The following is a 14,755-nucleotide window of genomic DNA, read 5'->3' as shown; positions in this document are numbered from 1 at the left end:
ACCTCTTCAAAATCAACCTCAACCTAAGAAAAATATAATTTTTATTTTACGTTAAAATAAAGGTGATTTTCAAAATCACCATGATCTTTTACCCTACTCTAGATATCAACTTTGATTTTAAACGTCTTTGTGTGGAAAAACAAATTTCACCTCCTTAAAATCAACCTCAGCCTAAAAAAACCTAAGTTTTAATCTTATGTTCAAATAAGTGATTTTCATAATCACTGATCTATTAACACATCCTAGACATTAATTTTGTTGTTGTACACTTATATATGGAAACAAGAAATTCACCCCTTCAAAATCAACCTCAACTTAAAAAAAATATTTGTGAAACAAATAGATGAGCAAACTTTGCATATTTGGAATCAGCACATTTTTCTGAGCCGGGTTGTCAAAGAAAGATTTCTCTTGCAATTTCTTCCCGATTAGGCCCTTTTTTCACACACACCAGGACTAATATAAGATCAGGAGAGGGCTCGCTCGAGCTAAACTTAAAGTTTTAGTTCCCTATTTCATGACCAGACCGATTGGAGGGCAACTAGATACCCCTCCTTCCTATGCTCCTTTTTTACCGAAATCATCTGATCAAAATTTTGAGATAGCCATTTTAATCAGCACAGTTGAAAGGTCATGGCTCATCTATCATGACTCTGGGGATGACACGACTCTGCAAGTCCCTGGAGAAAAGGGTTGTAATTTATGAAATTTGTCTAGTGCTTAAATATAGTTTTTGTTATTGGGAAGTAAACAGACATTTTTGGGGAGAGTGAATTTTGTATTGGGGGAATATCTGTGCGGGGGATTTTCCAAGGGGAGAATTTTTCATTGGGAGGTATGTTTCCGAAGAAGAATTTTCAAAGGGAAACCATACGCGGGGGAAGGAGCTGAAATTGTCTGGGGGATTTTCCGTGGGTGAGATTCTCCATTGGGGAATTTCACGCAGGAAAAACTTTCCATGGAGACACAGGGAGGGGGGAATCTCCAAGAAAAACTTTCCACGGAGGGAAGATTTCTGACATGTTTTGAAAAACAGTAAGAAATTAGAAGAAAAAGAAGTGTTCTTTGAAATGAAAGTAGGCTAAAAATAATCTTCCTGGCTGAATTGTCCGCACGAAGTTTTTTTGGGGACTTTTCAGCAAGGATGGAATTGTCTTACATGAAAAAAACTTTCCAAGGAGGAATTTTCTTAGGGGGGGGGGATTTTCCATGGAAAAAAAGGTGGATTTTCTGGCATTATTTGAAAAACGATCAGAAATTAAATAAAAAGATACATTTTTTCAACTAAATCTAAGGAGTGATATTAAAAATTAAAATGAACAAAAATTATCCTGTATATCAGGCAAATCTCCCTTATCAATGCCTCGCTTTTTACACTAGTTTTTACTTTTCGTCCTAACTATTAAAGAACAACTCCTGAAACACAAGATCCGTCTAATTAGAGTAAGGAGATTGTTAAAATACAGAAAAAAACTTTTGCGAGAAGAGTAAGGTATTGAGGCGGGGGTTATTCCTCTCATATATATGTAAATTTTTAGTTTTTTTTTAGTTTTAGTGTTGCTCCTTACTTTCAGTTGAATTTTTTTTTTATTTGTTTAATCACTGAAAGGCTGAGCGAATTCTTAGGTGAAAATATTGACGTGTTGTTGATCTGAATAGTCAAAAATAGCCAGTAGCTTATTTTTCTTTATCCTGAGCCCGAGTAATTATCAGGGTTTTTGTAATATTCGTTCATATAGTAGAAGACATTCTGTATTTATTCAAAATTTTGGAAAAAAATTGTACAAAATACTATTTTTGTTATTGAATTTTGCCAAACACTAAAGTTAATCTGAGCAAAAAAAAAAAAAAAAATGATAAGAAATATCAAAATCCATATATCGATTATCGAATATCGAAAGTAAAAACATCGATATATCGTTTAATCAAACTATCACCCAACACTAAAAAAACAAAGTATGACAGATAAATGTATTACAAGTAAAGATGGAGTTTGGAATATTCTACCTATTTTCCAAAATGCAGGCAGAATGTATGGTGTAGAATATTAATACAGTATTTATTTTTGCATTTTCATTGTTTTAATTTTTTCCCGTTTTTTGGGTATTGAGCTATGATGTCAGGGTAAATTGAAGGTTAAAGAAAATAATCTAAAACTGTGAAATTAGTTGTGATTATAGAAGAATTGCCCTGTGATTGAAATGCACCGAAATAACAGGCTGTGACTAAGAAATTCGAGTAATTACTTCCCCGAAATCGTTCTGGTGCCAAACAGAGGTGTAACAAGCCAAAACGTTTGAGGGAGGGCCATAACCTACACAATAATCCATTGGACCTCTTTTAAAATAGTATAATATCAACGTATAATAAATCTATACAACACTGTATTGTGAAGCAAATCAAATCAATTAAATGAAACGTTAAATTAAATGTCAGAAACATATTTCTGTAATAAGAAGAGAGGTATCACCCTGCAGGGTGATACCTCCATTTTCAATATGCATGTGAAGGCTTTTAGGTAGTTAAATAATTTGGGCATTTAATTGCTCTCTTTTAGGCATGAGATACCCCCCCCCCTCTCCGCTCTCTGCACATAGACCCGTCGTCTATCTTTTATAAGAGCTTGCGCAGTTATGTATCACTGAACATAAATTCATGGAGAATCAAGTGTATTAATTTCGTTAAATCAAGCTTTAAACTAAAGGATGTCCATATTTGCCGTTTATCTTATATTACCTAGACTATGTGACTTTTCAGGAACGAATACACCGCCATGCGGTATTACTTTCTCTGTAAACGAGGACTCAATATATAGCTTTTTGATACTCATAATTGCTTTTCAATCTCAGAATTGCCAATCGATGGCAATTTTGGCCCTTCTTCGGGGTAAAATCGTAGTTATGCCACAAAATGGCAGAAAACACCCCTATCCCGCGGCACAACCTTTTTGGTCACTGAAAAAGGGCACTAGAATTTTTATTTCCGTTCGAATAAGCCTCTCCCGATCCTCTAGGAACATTTGTTTGATACGGTCACCCCTGAGAAAAGGAAGCAACAAATAAATGCGTATCCGTAATCTTTTTTCTGAGAAAAAGTGCAAAATTTCATATTTTTGTATATTTTGTGTTAAACGTCTACAGTAGGGTTCTTTGATATGCGGAATCTATTCTTGTGATTTTCATTAAGGTCGCATGACTTTTTGGGATGTCTACCTTTTTTGAAAATCAAGCAAATATTCTCATGCTCGTAGCTATTGTTGGGTAACATTAAACCTATTTAATTTTACATATTTGGAATCAGCACAAAAAGCCAATTCTTTTAATTTATTAATTGTTATCAAACTTCCTTTTTTTGCTTTGAGTTACTATTGGGCGTAGTCGCTCCTCACTTATAGTTCGTTACCACGAACTGTAAAAAAATGATATAGTATAATGCAAATGTGGTATAATGCAATGAAGCTAGGAAACTCTTTGAAATCGTCCCAGGTCCTTAAACTGGTAGTATAATCATTTTACTCGTTATAAAATCACTATTCAGTTTCCTCGTAAAACGAGCTAATTTTACTAGCAAAAAAAGTATTTCAGTGTAATACATATACTTAGGCAAATAATCTTTATGCTATAATAGTTCAGTATACAGACTTTGCATAAATTAAGTCATTTACCCAAACCACTTTCGATCCTTGAGACTGCTAGCCTAGTAATCATCACATGATTAGGCTTAAAATTGCTACTGACTAGTTTACTGTCACGTAATAAACTCCTTAAAAGTTACCGTTTTACTTAATCCGTTTAAAATACGGAATTTTTGGTTAAACTTATGCTAAAATAAGCCATTTATGCAAGAAAATAACTGTTTAGTTAAGATTCGCTCAAATAAAATTATGTGTTCTTAAAGCATCAAGGACATAAAAATAAAACAGGTTTTTTTTGTCTCCTGAACCGATGATAAATCAATTCACGCGTAAAAAGCGCTATTTTCTGAGTTTTTTCTGTAGTCGTTTCAAGATTATGAAGTTTTGAGGGCAGTACCATATCGTCGTCAGTGTTGCCACTTTTAACCATGAAGATAAATCAGAAGAAATTAATTAGGTAAATTTGAAAGCGAATTTGATCCGTAAAACCTACCAATCTGTTGATTTCCAGTGACAGTTACACCTTCAAAAGAAAACTACATCTTCTTCAGCTGTTTGGTGATGTCTATAGTTTGGTTATTTTTGCTTATTTTTAACCCATGTTTTCTTTCTTTAAATAAAAAAAAAACAAACTAGTTTTCTCAAACGAAAGTTAAGAGTGTCATTATAGCTCAAAACGAAGAGAAATTATTCTATATCAGGGTTACCGCCCCCTCCTCAACCCCTTCTCTTAATGCTAAAGTTTAACTCTTTGTCACAATCCTTTAACGAAAAGTGCTCAAACACAAGTTCGCTTAGTGTTTCAAAAATTATTTTGAAACAATATAAAACTTTAGAGTAAAGAGCGAGTTGTTGAAGAGGGGGCAGCTCCACTGCTATACGGAACGACTTATGTTCTTTGAAAGTTTTAATGTTTCTATTTACTCTCATTTTTAGAAAGCTTGCTTTCAGGTTTTGAATGTTTAGAATCAGCATGAATAATATATTTTGTAGTTGCATTGGCTGCAATCGAAACCTTTTGGACTTTCAGTTTCTATTGACAAGGACCGCTTAGAGTTCGTTTTTATGAGCTCTTAGACCCAAGGCTGTTTTGAATGTGAAAGAGGGCCACTTCTCCCTCCTTCAACTACTCTTTTTATATTTAAGTTTAATAATCGTAAAATAATGCTTCGAAAACGGTATTTATCCCTAAATGAATGCGCCCCTCCAATACTTATTAGGAGGGTGGCTTTGAGACGTCAAACATAATTTATAGGGTCTCATTTCAAAGGTTTTAAAGACGAATTCTTCAAAAAACCTGTTTTATAGATTTGTTCTCTTTGCATGTCTATAGGGGGGCAATGCCCCCGGGAATCAAAGTGACATTAAACATTGTATGGAAACAGGGGATAATAAATATTGACATATACAATCTCTGAAAACAAAGCCCCTGATAGCACTTGTCCCCCCTCGAAGAAATCCGCTGGAGAGGCTCACGATTCCCCATACCCATTTTTCTAACTCTTTGCTGGTAGGCATGTGAATGGAATCTTTTATCCTAAATGGAAAATATTATCTCAATGGGAGGGACGCTTTCACCCCCCAAAACTTTTAAGACAGATTTAAAAAAAAACTTTTAAGAACTCGCGAAAAAACATTCCCGATAATTAAGAAGGATTGCTTAGTCTAAATGAAGAGATATGAGTCATTAATCCCTACACCAGTCACACCACTTTCTATATTTATCTGAAGGTGTGTTCAGACTTAGATAATTTGATTATTGAGATGTACTCTTTGAGTTATCTCTCCCCCATCCCCGCCTACACAATGACTCTACCGCTCTCCTTCATAATAGCTTATGTGCAATTATCACTGAACATGATTCTATGAAAAACCAAGTAAATCAACCTAGTAAAATAAAAGCATTAATTTAAGTGTATATATTGACCATTTAATTTTATGGACTGCGTTACTCTTCAGGAACGAATGTACCACCTTGTGGCATTACTTCCTCTGCAACGGGAAAGCTCATTATATTGCTTTCAATACTTTTAAACTGGCTGGCTGTTTCAGAATTTTTAATCTATGGCAACTTGGTCCTCCTTGTGGCAAAATCCCAATTTAATGCATCAAAATGGCAAAAAAGCCACTTTCTTGTGGCACAATCTTCTTGGCTATTAGAGACTCTAAAAATGGTACTTGGAATTTTACTTTCCCCTTACCCTACTTTTAGGACTTTTGGATCGATGTGATAAAAACATCCTAATAAACACACATCCATATTCGTTCTTCTGCGAAAAAAAGCAAAATGTTGTATTTTTGTACTTAGGAGCTTGAAACCTCTACAACAGAGTTCTCCGATATGCTGAATTTGATGATATGATTGTCCTAACCTAACATGTCATGGCTTTTTCTATAGTTAGCCATGACTTGATGCCTACAACTATTCTATTTTAATTCATTGTCAAGCATTGATTGTCAAGATCATTTGCGTGTTTACTCCATTTTTTGAAAATTTTGTCAGGCTCGCAGGTTCTGATAAGAAAAACTTTAAATTTAATGAATTTATGTATTTTTAATCAGCATAAAAAGCCAATTATGTTGATTAATTAGTTCTTACCGATTGTATACTGTTTAAAATTTTGGTTATTATTATCTCAAGTCGCTCCTTATTTGTAGATCATTGCCACGAACTGCTTGATTTGGCGCCTGCCACTGCCAAAAAAACTACAAAACTTGTAAGTACCAAAAAGTTGTTCTCGTCAAAAATTGAATTCCTGGTTTTCCCTAATTTTTAAGATGTATAGTTCCACTTGACCTGTTCAAATAATCAGATGTAATTTTTACTGTCCTTGGTACTTCAGAGACTCTAAAAACGAATCTTCCTATAATTGCATAAAAAACAGCTTTATAAAAATAGCTTGAAAATAACTGCGAATATTGAAAATTCGGTTTCATCAGTTATGTTTTATCATTAATTCCTTTAGGAATATAAAATTTGATCAGTGCAGAGAAGTGGAAAATAGATGAGAAGGAAATTGTGCAATGATTGACGAAAGAAGGAAGGAAACTTTGGAAGAATCAAAATTTTAAAAAAGAATGACATTTGTAAACAAAAAGAAAAATGGCGGAAGAAAATCTGACTAAAGGGAAATCACCAACCATCAATCATATTGCGGTTCTATCAGTCTGATTACTTTTGATTGTATAGACTACATGATGATGAATTATTATGTTTCAAAATTGAAATTCTTTACCAAAGATTGTAGTGTAATCCCCCGTTTGTTTATTTCAGGCCTACTCTTAGTAAAAGGCTGCTTTACTGTAGATGGCGAAACATATTGGGCTTCTCAATGCCTTTACTCATATCCTTTATCTCCAAGCAAAACAAACATTGGCACTTTAGACATGTAAGTCTTTTTTTTATTTCCTTGTTTGTCTTTCGTTTTTTTTCGAATTTCAGAATTCGAAATTTGTTTTTGATTTGTTTTGTAATATTGTTTTTATTAGTTGATTAAAACAGTTTTTTGTCCTATATTGTTCATTTATGTATACATTTGACTCCACTGCTATCTACATATTCAAGTATGGTTCTGAAACCGGGGTTCTTTGGAAGACATATGAAAATTTGTCCATTGTTTTCCAAAATAATTGTTTACGATAGAGAAAAGTTGAGACGGCTAGGACAAAATTTGTGGACGATGAAGGAAGGATTGCTAAAGATTGTAATTTTCGTCTATTTATCTGGAACCAAATGAAAAGCAGGTCTTTCCCTAATGGCGAAGAAAGAGATCGTAAGAAAATATTTAAAGGAAAATTATCTCGACAAAAATATTAATAAATTATATCCATATATAGAGTAAATGTCGTTTTTTGTAAGCTAAATTCATTCCCGCTTTGAGACTCTGTGTTTAACCCCTCCCCCGTTTATTCTCAAGTACCATGTAATCTTTCTTTTTCCTTTCCTTGTTAAATTCTCGCAGTCTCGTTAATTACCTACCTAAAAAATTAATAGTCTGGTGGTGACTCATCGGCTGGTCAAAAACCAGAGTTTTACGATTAACGACAATGGGGTAGTAAAGGAGAGCGTAAGCCATTGATTTGGGCTTGCAGGTTCGCGCGTGCTTCACTCTTTGATGCTTATGATTGGCTAAATTACTTTAAGCCGTACTCCATTGCGCTTCACGCGCCAAACAGGAGTCAGAGTGCTCTTTTTAATTTAGTTCAGTATGTTTTTGTGATCTGATCTGTAAATAGTAACACTTTGTTTCACTTTTCTTCATATAATTTCTCTATCATTTATTCCACTAGGTAAGAGAGTTCCCTAGAGAGAAAAATGAGTGGTTTGGGGAGTAGGAAAGAAGTCCAATACTTTTTTGGGATATCTTCCCCAAGGGAAGATAATGTTTTAGGATGGACGATTATGGGCTTGTGGCACCGTGTGACAAATACTTTGGCACTTACAGTGCATAGATAGTACACTTGTAGTAGCCGTTCTGGTCACCCTGCAGCACAAATTCCGGTGAGGTTAGAATTTGTAGAAGTCTGTGATCTGTCACATATAGTCCGCGAGAGACCATGGGCTGCAAGACCCACACTATTGGCATCACGGCTGGCACTGGTTACAAAACTGATATTTCTTGCGCTGATGAATGAAATGTAACGCATTCGTGAAGTGACTGAAAATGTTCTGAGAAATGCTATTGACTTAGCTCTACTATGGTCGTTTACAGTTGGAAGGCTGCAAGTACGATGCACCAAGTGCTATAACCCAATGTAATCGGTGAAAAAGTTGAAGATCACCTGATATTAATTGAAGTAATCGAGACAAGCTTTATTTATTTACTTTGGGATTTATGTTTCAGGGCTGATTATCAAAGACTACGCTGGGCTACAATTGGCTATCATCATGATTGGGATACAAAGGTTGTATGTTTAAAATGTATACAATTCAATCATTTTGTTCATTTCCTTAATGTGCTGTTGTAGCCTAATGACATAATACGTGACTTCTTAACCACCATTAATTTGACCAAGCCTTAAGACCGACAAAAAAGGTGGCTTGCAAGATCAAATATGCTAAGTGATATTTTGGTCAATCTAAGTGCACTTATTTTTTTCGTTTTACCATTTACACCGTTTAAAAAGTCAAAGCTGAAGAGGTGTGTGTCAAGGATGATTAATTGTAGTAATGGGAAGAGAAACAGAGTAAGAAAGAAGCGTAAATTGAGAAGCAGGAGGAGAGAAGGGAATATTGAGGAACAAGAAAAATGCCAAAGTAGCCAAGTAACAGTAACTAGACTACAGCACAAAATCTTAGAGGGATCAAATCCCTCTAAAAAATATCGTATGTGTTGAGACGGGAAGCGCTTCTTAGCATATTCTAGCAGATAGTTTCCTTAAAGTAAAGGTTTTAAGCGAGTAGATGTATTGATTAATTGTGTTTCCTCCTTCATATGATGCCATACAGGAATGTATGCAGAAGACTTTTTCAGGTCAGGGCTCTTATGAAATGTCTAGATGCTTAGATTTCTCCCCACATTTTGAGTTTTATTCGCCTATTTTCTGGGGTTTTGAGGAACTTTCCCCAATCCCCTTCCTCCTCTTATGGGTTTATGTACATTTACCTGATTTTACACTCTTGTTTGTGTGAAAAATACCTTCCTGCGTCTATTCTGAAAGAATTCAAGACAAGGGGAAGAGACAAGGGGAGGTAGGAGTTTGGAAGACTTTAGATTCCTTTGCTGATGTCAGTTCTAAGGATATTCCTGATAGTCCTGATTCCAATTTGTTGTTCTACCGCCAATTTACATGAGCATATTTACGAAATGTTTTTACATGTTTTATTATAATAACAAAAAATAAAGATAAGTCGGAACAGGTGTCATTACTAAAACCTTCCTTTGAAACAAAAAAAAGTTTGATATTGTGTGATAAAAAAAAAGAAGAAGAAGAAAAAAAAAGACTGTACCGGTGTACATTCAACGTCCCTGTTAATTATTATTTCCTTTCTTGACTTTTTAAATTAAAATCGAGATACATTCTATTTCACTCTTCATCTTTAGCAAATCGCTCTTTTTCCAAGTTTATACTTTCCTGTAGGTTTACCGAGATGATAATCGTTCACATTTTCCTCCAGATTTGAAGCGTCTCATTGAGAAACTTGCTGAAATACTAGGATTTTACAACTTTGTAGCTGAAGCAGGGATTATAAATTACTACCATATGAATTCAACTCTAAGTGGGCATACAGATCATTCAGAATTAAACAAAGATGCTCCTCTTTTCTCTATTAGGTAAAGGTTTTCTTAAATATATTCGTTAGTCCTACATGCAGTCGCTAAGAAACAGTCACTACTTGTCGCTAAATCATTTGAGACATAATTATTACTTTTAATGAATTTCCATTAAAATATAATTCTGCTCGGCTAGTATTAGTAAGTGCAATAATTTTTTTTTGACAAAATAGTCTTTACGAAATTAAGTATATACTTCTAAAGTTTATAATCGAGATTTACACGATCTTACTATTGATTTTTATAATTTGTTTTGTAAAATGTCTAAAATTGGGACACACTCTAAGATTCCGAGTTGGTTTGTTGTTGTGGCTGTCGTTTTTTCTCCTTCTTCTTCAAGAATTGACGACTTTTCCAGGAACATTAAAATTATAGATTGACATTAGTCCAAATATTATAATACAAGATTAACTGTTAGGAATATTTTAAAACATATCCGAAATAAGTGAAAGAGAGGAAGTGATACAAAATAAAAAGTTTGGAATGAAAACAAATATGGAAAAAATTAAAATTTCTGCTTTTATAGCATTACATGCCTTTGACGTGCAAACGATCTAAGGCTCATTATTCTTATTCTTTATGTTTGCCTTTAGTAGTTTAAATCATATACGCCCAAATTATGTGCACCCAATATTGACCAAAGCTTTTTTCTTTTTTTGTCTCTTTCTCTCCCTCTCTTAACAGTCGTTGTAGGTTGGCATTTAAATCAAACATTTCGTAGTAACGAGCTGCAAATAAAGAGTGACTCGGGCCGATAGTAACCGAAACTCTAAAAAAGGAATTTAAACAGCAATTGATACCTCAAAAGAATCGATTTTTTGTGCTTGTCTGGAGTTTTATTTTCGTTGGTTTTCAATATTAATATTTATCTTTTTCTTTCTTTATGTATTGTTTCTATGTATTTAAATATATATTTACGCTGTATTTAAGCATCATAAAACCCTATTGTAGAGGTTGCGATGGCTTCAGCTGTGTAGAAGATAAAAAGTCACGCAGAATTACCATCCATGCGAACAATGTTATCCCTTTCCATCCACCCGGAATTCTCTAGTAAAAGTGTTATTTAGGACTTATTCAAGAAAATTACTGTTCGTCAAAAAGTTTGAACAAATGCTCAATTTGTGTTGAAAATTTCAATTAAAATCCGACATTTTATTTCTTAAGTGGAAAAAATGAAAAATTCCGACTCAATTTACAGCTGTTGATATACGCAATTTATCAGCAAGAAATCGAGAATTTGTAGGGTCTGTACCCCGCATCATATCTTGGTTATGCCTGGGTATGAATTGAAAACGATCAGAAATTAAATAAAAAAGACAAGTTTTTTCAGCTGAAAGTAAGGAGCAACGCTAAAAGTCAAAATAAATAGAAACTATTCCGTATATGAGGGGACTACCCCCTCTTTTACCTCTCGTTCTTTACGCCAAGTTTGACTTTTTGTCCCGATTCTCTAAGAAGAACTGCTGAAACACAAGAGGTTTTGAATTGGATTAGGAAGCTTTTTTAAAGCAGTAAAAAACTTACAAAAATAATAAAGCAATCCCCTTTATACACGAAGTAATTTCTATTAATGTTGCTCCTCATTTTCAGCTGAAAAAAATTGTTTTTTATTCAATAAGATATTGGATCCCTTCTGTTGCTTTTACGTTCCAGCTACAGAGGAAATATAAAGCCTGAGGGGAATGTTTTTCATCAAAATGAACATGCATGAAGACATTTCTCTGCTAGATGTTGAGATTACCTTGATGGTGTGTTTCTAAAGGTCATATATCTCCACTCTTCTAATTGCGTTTAATTAAACTCTACGTCCATATATAAAGTTACTGGCTATAGCCAGTAAACTTTTGCAGTTAATCTAGTTTGCTTCAATATAAGGTTAATGAGTTTATAGTTTGACATTAGTGTATGTAGCTGTTGACCGTGTTTTTAATTAGAGCAATGTGAAGGATAGTACAAAAAATATACAAGGGCTTTGGGTTGTACCCTGATTAACATCAGGAATCTCTTGATTGGTGATTTTCAAAACCTCCTAAGAAGAAAAATTTTTGGAACCATCACCAAGGCCCAATTTGCAGAATTGTCCAATCTCAGAATTGTAATTGCAATTTTGTCCCTTCTTGGGGACAAAATCGTAGTTTTATGCCACAGAATGGCGGAAAACTCCACTATCCCGCGGCAAAACCTTTTTCGTCACTGAAAAAGGGCACTGGAATTTGCAATTTCGGTTCGAATGACCCTCTCCCAATCCTCTAGGACCATTAGTTTGATACGGTCATCCCTGAGAAAAAGAAACAACAAATAATACGTATCCGTAATTTTTTTCTGGAAAAAATGCTAAATTTCCAATTTTTGTTGATTTTGTGTTAAACATCTACATTAGGGTTCTTTGATATGCTAAATCTATTCGTGTGATTTTCATTAAGATCGCATGGGTTTTTGGGGATGTTTACCCTTTTTCGAAAATCAGGCAAGTATTCTAAGGCTCGTAGCTTTTGTTGGGTAACATTAAACCTATTGAATTTTATATATTTGTAATCAGCATTAAAAGCCAATTCTTTTAATTTATTAGTTGTTATCAAAGTTCTTTTTTCTACTTTGGGCTACTTTTGGCTACTTTTTGAGCTTACATTTACCTAAACCGTTTTCGATCCCTGAGACTGCTAGCCTAGTAATCATCACATGATTTGGCTTAAAATTGCTACTTATAAGCTTACTGTCACATAATAAACTCCTTAAAAGGTACCGTTTAACTTAATTCACTTAAAATATGGAATTCCTGGTTAAACTTATGCTAAAAAAAAAGCCAATTATGCAAGAAAATAACTGTTCAGTTAAGATCCACTTAAATAAAATTTTGCGTTCTTAAAGCACCAAGGACATCAAAATAAAACTGATTATTTTTCTCCTGCACCGATGATAGGTAATTCCCACGTAAAAAGCGCTATTTTCCAGATTTTTCCTTTGGTCGTTGCAAGATTATGATGTTTTTTGGGCAGTACCGTATTATCGTCAGTGTTGCCACTTTGAACCATGAAGATAAATCAGAAGATATGAATTAGTTAAATTTGAACGTGATTTTAATCCGTAAAACCTACAAATCTGTTCATTTCCAGTGACCTTGGGTTTCATCCTGATTGACATGAGGAATCTCTTAATTGGCGATTTTTAATAACTTCTAGAAACAAAATTTTTGGACCAATCACCCGGGCCCAATGTGTAGAATTTAAGGTGAAATTGGTTAAATTTGAAAGCGATTTAAATCCATAAGACCTACCAATCTGTTCATTCCCAGGGCCTGGGGCTGCACCCTGATTGACATTAGGGTGCAATCCTGATGTAGGCTTGCAACGTCTAAAAGAATGCGTCTTGTTATTATGATGTCTATTTCACCATTTTTTTGGCTTTATAGCCATTTTGGTCATTGGATCTTCTGAGAACTCATTTAAAATAAATGTTCTCCTTCAATATTGAAAATTGTTAACATTAATGGCCACTAAACGTAGGTGGGTTTCAGAACTGAATTATAATTAATGGAAATTGATTGTTTGTTATTATTTTCCTTCAAGACAGTAGATAAAACAAAATCATAAGCAATTGTTTGAATGTTTCTCACAAAGGATTAGACATAGTAAGGTAGCAGATCTGACTTAACTTTTGCTAAAAAAAAACAAAAACAAAAAACAATAGTAAAGTAAAAAAAGGATATCAATAGTAAAAAAAAAAATATAATACCACTTCTGGTACGATTTTAGATCACATCTGATTTGGTTAGTTAATGTTATGTAACAAGTCTAACAGGCGTAATGCCCTCCTAAGCACACTGCCTTCTTAAGTGCGAAAGATTTTCCTTAACAATTCCCTACTTTCGCCAATGTATATTTTAATGAAGTCAGAGACTGTGTCCGATTAATTGTTTTATGATATGCTTTATTTTGTTGGGAACTTGGTATTATTTCTAAGGAAACTGTAGCTTTTCCAGGAACGAATAATGTTTATTGACTCCTTATAAAAATTTTAATCAAAGAAACTAATTTCAACAACGAGAAAAAATGCATATGTAAGTTTTCTTGTAATCCCTTTTCTTTTTCTTATTTTGCAGCTTCGGTCAATCTGCGCTTTTTCTCCTAGGAGGATTGACAAAAGAAGAAGATCCCTCTATTATCAAATTAGAAAGCGGGGATGTTTTAATTATGAGTGGAGAAAGCAGACTTTGTTACCACGGTGTGCCTAGGATCTTAAAGTCTGAAAAACAAACTTGGCTATTCTGTGATTCCCATGGTAGAACTCTTTCTTATTTGAATAACAATCGAATTAATATTAATGTACGACAAGTAAATTTTTATTAATTTTTCTATGAATGTGAAATCTTAATTTTTAATAATGTTACAAAAAGAAATTTGGTTTTGTTTGGGGGATGAAGTAATTTTAAGCCGTTTTTAAGCCTTTTAATTTCAAGGCTCTTAATTTTAAGTCTTTTTGGAATTTTGTTTTGGGGATGAAGTAATTTTAAGCCGTTTTTAAGCCTTTTAATTTCAAGGCTCTTAATTTTAAGTCTTTTTGGAATTTTGTGGCTTACACGAGACACCATCAAATACATAATAATATACCATCAAAATTATTCAGCGCCTTCTGTATATGTTTTTACTGCTTGTTACCATACTGTATAAAGAATAAACCTGAAATGAACCCTTGCACCATCATTTTCTTCTTTTCACTGGTTGTTGAATAAACTAGCCAATTATTTTACACCACGAACATCCAAGTCTCAGCTTGTATGATTCTTTCATAATGCTGGTATTATTCAAGTAGAAAAATTATTAGAATTCTGAATTTTTTGGACCTGAAG

General features: G+C 33.8%; 1 protein-coding gene across 3 annotated transcripts in view; it reads left to right on the top strand.

Annotated features, from left to right (window-relative positions):
• The window catches only part of LOC136043544 (nucleic acid dioxygenase ALKBH1-like), a 30,296-nt gene extending 15,693 nt beyond the window's left edge, over nt 1-14,603 (top strand). For all 3 annotated transcript variants that reach the window (XM_065728465.1, XM_065728464.1, XM_065728466.1), the window contains exons 4-7: nt 6,909-7,023; nt 8,479-8,539; nt 9,716-9,909; nt 14,009-14,603. In XM_065728465.1, the coding sequence (XP_065584537.1) occupies nt 6,909-7,023; nt 8,479-8,539; nt 9,716-9,909; nt 14,009-14,255 (617 nt within the window). In that variant the 3' untranslated portion in view covers nt 14,256-14,603. The remainder of the gene's footprint in view (nt 1-6,908; nt 7,024-8,478; nt 8,540-9,715; nt 9,910-14,008) is intronic.
• The last annotated feature ends 152 nt before the right edge of the window (nt 14,604-14,755 follow it).

This window comes from Artemia franciscana, unplaced genomic scaffold (genome assembly GCF_032884065.1).
Source record: "Artemia franciscana unplaced genomic scaffold, ASM3288406v1 Scaffold_712, whole genome shotgun sequence".
Lineage (NCBI taxonomy): Eukaryota > Metazoa > Arthropoda > Branchiopoda > Anostraca > Artemiidae > Artemia > Artemia franciscana.
This window is presented reverse-complemented; position numbering and strand designations above follow the sequence as displayed.